Source organism: Micropterus dolomieu, linkage group LG06, assembly GCF_021292245.1.
Source record: "Micropterus dolomieu isolate WLL.071019.BEF.003 ecotype Adirondacks linkage group LG06, ASM2129224v1, whole genome shotgun sequence".
Taxonomy (NCBI): domain Eukaryota; kingdom Metazoa; phylum Chordata; class Actinopteri; order Centrarchiformes; family Centrarchidae; genus Micropterus; species Micropterus dolomieu.
Genome location: NC_060155.1, coordinates 20079738 through 20091191, shown reverse-complemented (window position 1 = coordinate 20091191; position 11454 = coordinate 20079738). Strand labels below are relative to the sequence as shown.

General features: G+C 42.5%; 1 protein-coding gene across 3 annotated transcripts; it reads right to left on the bottom strand.

The window, feature by feature from the left end:
• Positions 1-3145: 3145 nt before the first annotated feature.
• Positions 3146-6162, bottom strand: gadd45aa (growth arrest and DNA-damage-inducible, alpha, a). 3 transcript variants are annotated; one of them, XM_046051671.1, is made up of 4 exons: positions 6017-6162; positions 4714-4815; positions 4333-4558; positions 3146-4044 (listed from the first exon to the last, which is right to left on the bottom strand). In XM_046051671.1, the coding sequence occupies exons 1-4, from the start codon at positions 6046-6048 to the stop codon at positions 3931-3933; spliced, it is 474 nt and encodes a 157-aa protein (XP_045907627.1). In that variant the 5' UTR covers positions 6049-6162; the 3' UTR covers positions 3146-3930. The 3 variants fall into 3 exon arrangements, with proteins under 3 accessions (XP_045907627.1, XP_045907626.1, XP_045907628.1); XM_046051670.1 differs by lacking the exon at positions 6017-6162 and adding an exon at positions 5392-5572; XM_046051672.1 differs by lacking the exon at positions 6017-6162 and adding an exon at positions 5096-5148.
• Between the last annotated feature and the right edge of the window lie 5292 nt (positions 6163-11454).

The window sequence follows — 11454 nt, the reverse complement described above, 5'->3', positions numbered from 1 at the left end:
TATTATTTATTGTTAAGGGCAGCCTAAAATATGAATAGTGTTTGCTTTCCTCTTGTTTTCTCACATATTGTGCTGTTTCCCTGGAAAGATCAAATGTCACCGCAGTAAAAGCCAGGTGCATTAGCATTGTGCAGACTATAGAACACTTTCACTGAATGGAAAAGATAGCACACGCAGTGAAATAAATCATAATGCATGCTTTTTAGCTAACTTTTTACCTAAAAAACCCCCCTGCAGAGGTATTCCTGTTATGCACAAATATGAGGCAGACTGCCTGGATATTCTCTGTAAGCATGAATGCTCCTGAAGGCCTGAAGCATGTCCCCCACCAGAGCACCGCCTCTGTGGTAATCCCAGTTTGTCATTGTGCAGCAATGTGAGAATCACAGGGGGGCATATGGCCAGTGGCTGGCAGGGAGGCAGGATGGCCGGCTCACTGACCATGTGCCTCTCTGTGAAAATCTGCCCTGGCCGTTACAGTGTCAGTGTGTTGGAATGTGCTGATGTGGGGGAGAGGAAGGGGAGGGAGGGAGTAGCGGAGGGTGTGGGCTGCAGTGGCACCTCTGTTCCTCTGGTTGGCTCAGCAGGATATAGAAATACATTTTAACTCTGTAACTGCCTTTGCACCCAACTATCCCATAGATTGCCAGCGTCAAAACTAATTTATATTATCAACAAAGTACATTTACTTAAGTATTGTACAATTTTGAGGTACTTGTACTGTATTTGAGTGTTTCCCATTTATACTACTTTTCTTCTACTTCACATTTCAGGCAAATGTTGCACTTTTCACTTCACAACACTTATTTTGCACTACTAGTTACTTTGATTTTACATTTAAAAGGTATGATCAACTTATAAAACACAATGCACAAAGTGTATGTGAAGGCCCTGATGTGGCTATATTTTTGATTGTGCTGATTAGACATATTCAAGTTAGAGTTGTGCAATGCCGTGCTGCGATTCAAGTGAGGTCACCATGTGCTAATTACAATTAAACATTTTATTAAAAGTTTGCGTTAGCATAAAATATAACGTTAAATTTTCGATGCCCCTTGGTTTAATACTCTTAAAGGGTTCCTATTTAAAAATAAGTACTTTCATTTTTATACTTTACTTACATTTAGCTAATACTTTTACTTGCACATTTACAGAGTATTTTTACATTGTAGTATTACTACTGTTGGTGAAGTAAAAGATCTGGATACTTCCTCCACCATTGCCCATCATAAATTAGCTTTTTGCAAAGGTGAGTAAGATCCTGCTCAGTTTTGTTTAGAGAATTTAGTAATAAATGTGAATATTTAGAGTTTAGTTGGCTGTTGGGACATTTTTTGATTGACGTCTAAAGGCTGCTTTCAGGTCAATACTCTTTTTGTTGAATATCAAAACTGTTATGCACAGTATAACTTTTATTTTATAGTGGATTTTCCCTTTATTCTGCAATACCGTTATCTTAACTGGGAATTTTCCTTTTCCTTCACATCAAGTTTGGTGCATTGATTTCTGTATGTTCTTACTCTTTGGCACAGTAAGTTCCCCAGGTTGCACTATATATAACAATTCGGTAAAACTTTATTTTAAGGTGCTTGTAATAAGCATTAATTAATTAATTAATTAACATAAATAGAATAATTAAATAATTAAAAAATAATAAAACACTTATAAGACCTTATAAGATACTTATAAACAAAAATAAGTGTTAACTAAAGTACAATTAACTAATTTATTATTGATTATAAGACACTTACAGGCTCTTATTAGAAACTTGTTGATGGTTTATATACCTGTCATAAACATTAATAAGATGTTTATTAACATTAATTAGACTTTATAAGGATTGGTTATTGATAAATTCAAACTACACCATAAGAACATCAAGGACTGCTCTATTGTGCGTAGATAATGCTTCACTTGAACTTTGACACACAATGCAGCGCAGCCAGCAGGCACTAATGACGGTATGCAAACCTCAACCTTATTTGGTCCAGCTTCCCTGGAAATGGCGTGATAACACTGACATCAGCCATCCACTGCTCCCATCTTAAAATAACCTTTTCCCTCGGATCACATTACATTACATCAAGTCAGCGTCACAAACCCAGTCACTTGCCAAGCAATCTTTCATACAGTGCTGAAACCACAGGAATGTAACTGACCATCCATCCATCCATTTTATATTCTTGCTCATCCGGTTCATCTTACCTGCAAGTCATGTAAAGAAACCCCAAGTTGGTGTCTGCCAGCTTTTATAACACATTGAATTTTGCAATATTAAATATTGTCACATGATCTCTCCCACGTGATAAGATGAACTGGCCTCTGCCTTCTCTCTTCTCCTGAGCATGACTCTGCACTTCCAGAGGGGATTGCCTGCCTTACATCAACCCAGTGACATCACCGACATTCAACTCTAGAGAGATCACCTGTGTCTGCCTGCGTGTGACACAATTGGAAGAGGGAGGAGTTCAGACCAGCTTGCACAACAGATTGCATGCCAGTGTCTCCTTCACAAAATTTTCCAAGAAGTTTCAGTCATGTGCTCTTCAGTAATCCCGAGGTCAGACACGGCCAACAACACAAGAAGCATGAAAACACCTGATGTAACCTCACTATCTCAGTGACACACATACAACTCTTCTATTATTAGCACTTTATAATAATAATATAATAATAATAATAATAATAATAATGATAATAATAAAACATTTTATTTGATGGTGCCTTTCATGACACTCAAGGTCGCCTTACAAACTTTAGGTAATGCAGTTGGTAAAATATTGGTATTGTGTCCTCTTTAACTGTGCAGCTTGTGTGCAGTTGCCACATGCTCTAGGCTGTCACATGTACGCAAGAAGTCACCTGGTGAAAATGCAATCTAAACTGTCCAACAAATCACTGAGAATCGGTGAAAAGGGAGCCTGTTTGGATGAATGAACGTGGTCCTGCTGACCGAGGCAGAAGCTTGCGCAGAGAGAGCGCTGAGGATTATTGTTCTCTTCAGCTCAGAGATGGCACTGAGGCCACAGAGGCCAACATGACCCCTGTGATCCGCACGTGACTCCTCTTTACAACCACTACAGATCAGAATCCAGCTCGGCTTTGCTAAAATTTCCAGAAATGAAAAAGAGAAACCACATGCAGCTCTGGCTCCAAAAAAAAATTATTTTTTTATTGACAGCAATACATACGTATTCAGAATTTGCAAATAGTTATGGTAAAAAAAGGGAAACATAAATACACTTAAATATCATTAGAAATAACTTAAATTGTAACAAATGAATAATTTTACATTTGTGGCAAAAAAACCCAGCTGGCATAGGAAACACTAAATACACAGAATGTCTTCACTGGATGTGTAGCCCTTCCCTTTTTAAATTATGACAATAGCAACATCAACATTAACAATTTAAATCAAATAAGTGAAATTGCAAAAAGGTCCAGTGTTTCAACAAGTGCTTTGTTTCTGCAGAGAGAGGCCGAGGCCTTGGTCCACTCAACAGCTCCATTTTCTGGTTTCTCCCCACTTTTCTGACTCGTCACAGAAGCTTTACCAAACATACATGATATAATCCTTCTGTACAGTCTCCGGCTTCACATTAAAAAGCACACACATGCTTCTTTTTTGTTGGAATTTCCACCTCATGACGATACAAGTGACAAGTGACGATACTCGCCATCTCATCTTGGTTGCCAAGGCTGACAGATGCAACTCCAAACAGTCCTATCCAAAGTGGAAATCCATTCCTCTTTTTTTCTCTTTTTAATACACCCCATGTAGACAGTGGGGCCTCTTTTTTTTTCTCCTTCAAATTTTTCTCCCACCCCCCGTCAGCAGAGCTCTGGAATTTGATCTGGTGGTAATGTGTCCATCAGGGTTCACACCACTTTTCCTGTGCAGATAAGAGTCAAAGTTTTTGCAGCTAAAGTTCATCGCTCAGGCAGGTTGATGATGGGTACCCACTGGTCCATACAGCGGCTCTCTCTGCAGAATCGGTTAACTTTGCTCAAAGCAGGGTCCTTCCACGATGAAGAATGTGGGCTCTGAAAGTATAAATAAAAAGAGAATAAATTATCTGAATGTACATACACGGTTTACATTGCACTAAGATACAGAAATTCCCTGTATCTGTGCAGCAAACAAGGTATTCCCAAGAAGTCACAGAGGGAGGAGTCAAATACATGTTTATCAAATGCACAAGAACAAGTACTGGCAAGTTCCTGCTCTAAGAGTTTCACTCACATGCACACTCAACATCTGCTATAAAATCACAACATTACAAGATTTGTGTAGACATAAAACATGTATATTAATAATGAAAAGATGCTTACTGTGACCAGGACACAGTGTAGGTCCATAGGTTCACCCCCACTCTGTTTTCCACTTGCCCCTCCACCCAGTATTTCTGCCAGGCGCTGGGTGTTGTTGACTCTCAGGATGCTGATGTCATTCTCGCAGCAGAAAGCCTGAATGAGGGTAAAGTGGATCTGCAGGGCCACATCTTTCACATCTTCATCATCCGTGGCCAGGATACACAAAACCACATTATCAGGGTCTCTGAAGAGGGGGAGGAAGTGAAAATACATGCTCTTAGTCTATTTATATTTCAACAAAGCATGGTCTTGCTAGACATGGGTTAAGCAGCCTAGTAAGACGTGTGAGAGCAACTGTCAATAGGTCAGTACATCTGTGTTATATAACCTTGTACTTACACATTAAGTGATTTGGCAGCCTCGTAGACTCCGACTGTAATGCAGCCCTGCGGTAACGCAGAGGTGAGGACTTCTTCCAAAGCTTTCGCTACTGAATCCATTCTGCAACACAGAAACAAATAAGTTGATGTTAATGCCGTTTCAATGTTGCCACAGAAAAACTTTCCACCGTCTCTTTTCTGGCTACGTTACTGTTAGCTGGACTGCTAGCTAACCACCCGGCGTCGCTTCAAGCAGATGTGCACAAGTTGGTCCCTCATCACGTTAAAACACAGATTACAGTTGTGAATTTTGCGGTTGAAATCGTTTTGACAACTGCGGGAAAGTGAAACGGCATATTTAAGACTGCCATATCAAGTATTTCTCAATCGTTTTTGTTCACCTTTAACAAGAGTGTAACGTTAGCGTCGTAGTGTTAGCTCACTTAATTTATCGGAAAGTGGAGCTTGTCTCGCGACATAGTCCCAACAGAAGAACAGTTAACTTAGCTGATCAATTACTGCATTTTAACATCTGCCACCAGTTAGTAAGTAAGTAGTTAAAACAGAAATAGCTATGAAATTATCTTTATCGTGCATCCATCTATTTAATGCATGTAAGTTAATGTTGCTGCACATAAACCGGCACGTCGGTAATGTTAAACATGCGTCAACTTTAGTCGTAATTCACATTATTTACCTTTCTTGAGAATAATCCCCACTTAGTTCCTCAAATGTCATGTTGTACATAAAATCCAAGTCCACTTTAGTGCAAAGAGTAGCCTATTGTAGTGGCGAGTTATCCTGGTAACTTCTCGACTACACACACACACACACACACACACACACACACTTGATCTTTAGTCCACTATGCGCTGTAACTGAGTGATGCATCTGGCAACTTCACATTAAAACTGTCAGAGACACTGCAAGTCATTTGCATAGCTCTGTTCATTGGTCGTATGCTAACGTTTCGGGTGTGCTCTCAAGTGGGATTGGAGACACACAGCAAACAGGCGTGTCTGTCTCCAACGGGTAACTGAAGCTGCCTGCAGGACTCTAACGTTTGGACTAAAATTAGTTTCTACCGAGTAGCCTGGCTATAATATGCATAGAGCTAACTTTGATTCTACTAATGAACATCTGATATTCCCAAACCTTGCACAAAGACACAATTCATTTGAATACATAAATGAATTCTGGCAATGTTAGCTCAATCCAGAAAATAAACTACTTTTTGAAATATGTCTCTCAAAGTGAAATAATCTCTGTTTACATTGAACATTAAATGAAGTGATGAATGAATGACTTGTTGCAGAACTCACCCTCGCAGCCGGATAGGACCATGGGTGTGCATATAAAAAGGGACAGGACCAGGACCAGGACCAGGACAGGTTTCAGGACAACTGCATGGCAACGGGACGCTTCTGCGGGAAACTGGCCTCTGATTGGCCGTGCTGTGGAGCGTGCTAAAGCCCACCGAAACCGCGCGCGAGATCCAAAGGACTGGCGCGAGATGTATTTCTCTTAAGGTTGGCTAGTTTTGTTGTAGCTCAACCTCTCAATTTATTGTAACTGAAACCTTGTACAAGTGAACTTTCTACATAATTGTATCATAATCTATATATTATATATTAACATAATAACAACAGAGCGCAGTGTTTGATTTTATTTCCCTAGTCGAGACGCTACATCTGGAGTACTGGTTATTTTTATTTATCATTTTATTATCAATTATTCTGCCCATCATTTTCTTGATTCGGTTTGTATAATATCAGCAACAGTCCAAAGGTTAAAGATATTCAGTTTGAAATGATATAAAACATTTAAAAAATCATAAAATCCTTAGAACTGAGAAGGTTAAATAAGTAACCTAAAATACCCTAAATAAGTAAGTAGCCTCATTGATTACTTGTTTCACTTCTAGACTTAATGGATTCAGTGAGGCCAATTTATATCACACAAAGAAATGACACAGAGTAGTGAAGGGAAGCCCTGGATGTTATGGGATATTATGCTGCCCCTTGGTGGCTGCAGGCAGCTCACTGAGTAAAGGCATGGCTGCAAACACAGCATATCAGTACTGTTACTAGTACTACAGAGCATTAAACATGACAGAAACTATCTCTTTGTGCACAGTGTTTGCTGTCTGGGCCCTTTGACTCTCATACAACAGGTATTAGGGTATTAGACAGAGGGTATTAATCTGTGTAATCCTTCAAATCTCAAAAACTCACTGTTACTGATGCTTGAGATGCTACTTGTTAACAATATTAACTATCGTAATATGATTTTTATTCTGTGGTTGTCTAGATTATGTAGACTTTATTTTTTCACCTAATTTAATTTACATATTTATTTCATGGTGGCAGATGATGAAACTGAATGAAAGATCTTTTCAAAGACCCTCCAGAAGGAGGCAGCACTAGCACACCTCACACACACAAACCTGATAATCACTCACATGTGCTACTTTACCACAAATAAACCCACATTCTGTCTCTGAACAACCATCTGGTCTTCAAATTGTGTTCATCACATTGTATTTATATTTAATCAGTGCCATGGATGCTTGTCTACTGCATTTACGTGCAACAAACTTTCCTAACAGTTCACTGTATGTAGCTGAGACACTGTCAAACAGGTGATTTCTGTCTTTTAGTCTAACAGTGTAGCTGCAGCTCTAATGCAGGAGTGGAAGGGTTTAATAATTAAATGAAAAACACAATAATCAGAAAGAATCAGATTCAGAATCACTTTTATTTGCCAGGTATGTGTAGACATCCAAGGAATCTGACTCTGGTTTTACATTACTCTCAATATACAGACGCATAAATAAACAGGGCAACAAGCTCAATAGGTGTCAGATGCAAACTAAACCAACAAAGGAACATGCAGCATCTATTTGAAAAGTTCTAGTCAGTCAATAAATAAATATATGCGGGAGATAAGGAAATATAGGTCAGTGTGCTCTGGGCAGCTCCACAGATAAATGTTGTTGGATCAGATGTACGATCAGGCTGAGCCACTTAAGCCTTGTCCCCACCTTCACCAGCTTTTTAAACTTCGTCAAAAAATACTCCATTAACTTTCTACTATAGTCAATAAGTTTGTAGTCAAAAACTTCTCTGGAGACGGTCAAGAGTCAACATCCCTGCAGGTCAGAGGATGGTGTCAACCCTGTGGTCAGCAGACAGCCTTATATATCTCTTCTGGGCTGGTTTGCCCCCTCCTCTCCTTATAGTGAACTTCATATCCTCTTCTGTTAAGCTGCTTACACATGTTATTTTATCAATTAACAATGTTTTCCAGCTGTCATTCATTACTGTGTGATTTTCTATATTTTTATGTCGGTGACGACACTATGGGAGCGCCTCTGGGTGTGGCAGGGCTGAAAGGAATGAATGAAACTACTCCAATCCTATCGGCATTGCTAGAACGGTACGGATACGTTCTCCCCGTGGCTCGGGCCCGGCGGTCGCTGAGGCGGCGCGGCGGCTTTGGTGATGGGGCTCCCAGTGCGACATCTCTGAAAGCATCAGGACTGCCGAGGCTTTTTCTCGTTCCTTGTCTGCTGGCTCCGACTCCCCCCTTCCCCCGTTCGGGAGCCCGCTTTTCGGCTTCTCCCGCTCGAGGTGTGAGCCCGGAGAGGCTGCAGCTGTCCGGCTCTGAGGAGCTGGATGTGCTCAGCATTATGGAGGAGGAAGACTTCCGGTAGCCGGAGCAACATCATCAGTCAGCGCCAAGCTATGACGAGCTCTTGGAGGTGGTGACACGGGCAGTGGGCAAGCTCCAGCTTGATTGGCAAGCCCTTCTCAGCACGTCTGAGTACTCCCAGGTTTACAGCGACGTCGCGGGGTTTAAGGGTTTCGGTTATGGGATGACGCCCCGGGTTGAGGATGCTTTGGCCAGCTATCTCTCGCCGGTCTTGCGGCGTCCCTTAAAGAGCTGGTGCTGCCTACCAAGCCATGTCATGTGACATCTGCTCTGGTGGGCAAGGCGTACATGGCGGCGGGCCGGGCTGGTGTGAGCCTGCACACGATGGCGGTTTTGCAGGCATACCAGGCCGACCGGCTGAAGGACATGGACTCGGGAGGGGACTCCTCTGAGGAGGACATCGCTGATGTTACGGCCGCCGCTGGCTGCCTTAGAGTAGTTGTGTTTTGGAGTTCTCTGAGCTGTATGCAAATCCCCACGGCAAGCACCTGTCGAGGATTGGTTCCCCTGGACCTGGAACCACCCACTTCCTGGTTGCTGTTTGCTGGCGTCTGATTGGTGTGGCCGAGGATCCTACTGAACCTGCCAACCAGAACTCACCAATCAACACCAGCTGGCCTACAAATAGTTTGTGTTCCTGCAGTTCCAGGCGACTGTGAGCCAGTGATCAGTTTGCCTTGTTGTTGGTTGTGTACCCCTGTGAATGACTTGAGTGTTTAAATCTGATCTGTTTGTTGGTTGCCGGCTTAAGTGACTCTTGTCAGTAAAAACCTTTGTGAGCTACAGAATGTAAGAGGCACCCTTTAAGGGGGAAAATTGTTTGTTTGGTTACACTACATTCCTGTACAGCATGTAGGTACTGACCTCCTTTTGTTAAGTGTTTTATTGTCAGTACCTACATAGCCTCCTTTTGTTGTGTTTTTTTTGAAGACCACTCATTTAATTAAACTTTGACTCAACCTGAATTCAGTTGTCCTTACCACCTTAATTTAACCCAAATACCTTGTTACTGCCCTACCCTAACGAGCTGGGTTGTAACAAAAGTGGGGGCTCGTCCGGGATATAAATAAAAATTGTGTATTTGGTAATTGTCGCTGGATACTGGAATCTGGACTGTCAAAGTTTAATTGATTGAGAGTTTGTTGAGCTCCCCTTTTTGACTAGTAGGTAAGTGGCTGTCTGCCTCGGGGAGTCCTGCTGGTTACTGAGCACGATGGCAGAAAAATTTAGTTTAGAAAAATTTGTAACACATCCTACTCTTGAACAAATACACAGATGTAGAAAGGATGATTTGGTGGAGATAGCGACTCACTTCAACATCCCCCTTATCAGGTCCATGCTTAAAAAAGAAATTAGGGAACGGGTGACTGGTGGATTGGAGGAACAAGGTGTGATTAGTGTAACAGAGCAGTTGGAGTCTGTGTCTCTCCCCAGTTCCTCAGCAGAAGCAGGGGTTGGCCCGAGTAATGAGACGCCCTCAGGCTCTGGGAAAGTCTACAAGGCAGGGGAGCGAGCAAAGACCCCGTTTACTCTGCCTAAGTACGACCCTTCCCCACCGAGCAGTACTGGCCATACTGAGGCCAGGTTAAAGGTCCGCCTGGCTCGGCTGCAGTTGGAAGCTCATGAGCGGGAGGCGCAAGCCCAGCTCCAGCTCCAGTTGGAAATGAGGAAGATTGAACTGCAAGCTGAGACTGAGAGGGCAGTGAGACTGAGACAGCGCGAGCTTGAGACTTCTGATATAGAACGGAGTGCTCCTAGAGGCTCAGGTATGTCACCACCTTCCACCACTTCCCCCAGCTCCCCCAATGTAGCGTTTGATATCAGTAAGCATTTGGCTATGGTACCTGTATTTCGGGATAATGAAGTTGACTCCTATTTCAATGTATTTGAAAGGATTGCGGCTGCCTTACAATGGCCACGTGAAGTATGGACACTTCTGCTTCAGTGTAAAATGCATGGTAAAGCGCAGGATGCCATGGCCGCACTCCCCGTTAAAGATAGCTTAGATTACGAAATCGTTAAGACAGCTATCTTACATGCCTATGAACTTGTGCCCGAAGCGTACCGACAGAAGTTTCGAGGTCACAAGAAAACCTCTACTCAGACCTATGTTGAGTTTGCCCGTGAGAAGGGAACTCTATTTGATAAATGGTGCACAACATGTAAGGTAAATGACGTCAATGCCTTGAGAGAACTGATCCTGCTAGAGGATTTCAAGAACTGTTTATCTGAGTGTATTGTTGTATACTTGAATGAACAGAAAGTGAGCCCACTTTCTGCTGCTGCTGTACTGGCAGATGAGTATGTGTTAACTCATAAGTCTGTTTTTCCTCCAGTCTCTGCTGTTTCGCATCCCCCTTCTCCTCCTAGACCATCAAAACCACGTGGGCTTAAAGAGGAACGGGAGTGCTATTACTGTCACCAAGTTGGCCATGTCATTGCAAATTGCTTGACACTAAAACGCAGAGAGCAGTCCTCACGCTCTGTTCAACCAAAAGGGGTAGGACTGATTAAAGCAGATCGTGGTGTGAACACTTACTTGTCTGACCAGAAAATTGATGACTGTTTTAAGCCATTCATGTTTGATGCCTTTGTGTCACTGACTGGAGAGTCAGCTGATAAACGCCCAATATGTGCTTTGAGAGATACTGCATGTTCGCAATCTGTAATCCTTTCTTCAGTTTTGCCTTTCTCTGATAACTCTGCCTGTCACTACAGTTCTGTCCTTAGGGGAGTGGAGATGGGTTACGTGCCACGGCCAGTGCACCGCGTCCATATTCAGTCCTCCCTGGCTACTGGTTTCTTCCCAGTAGCGGTTTGTACTGAACTGCCAATCCCCGGTATCATGCTCCTGATGGGGAACAATATTGCGGGAGGTAAGGTAACTCCCACATTAGAAGTTCTGGATCGCCCTCAGTGTGATGGGATCCAGACCTCAGATCAGACCCCCCCGAATGTGTTTCCTGCATGCGCTGTAACTCGCGCACGCTCCCATGACATTAGCCCCGATGACTATGAAGCATCATTGCGTGACAGTTTGTTCCTG

Bases quoted from the DNA above. Each gene is read 5' to 3' on its own strand.
- gadd45aa (XM_046051670.1), bottom strand. From the start codon at position 5,441: ATGTACAACATGACATTTGAGGAACTAAGTGGGGATTATTCTCAAGAA. The intron at 4,816-5,391 runs GTAAATAATGTG...TCTGTGTTGCAG, and splicing joins GGGGATTATTCTCAAGAAAG to AATGGATTCAGTAGCGAAAG. The intron at 4,559-4,713 runs GTAAGTACAAGG...CCCCCTCTTCAG, and splicing joins GCTGCCAAATCACTTAATGT to AGACCCTGATAATGTGGTTT.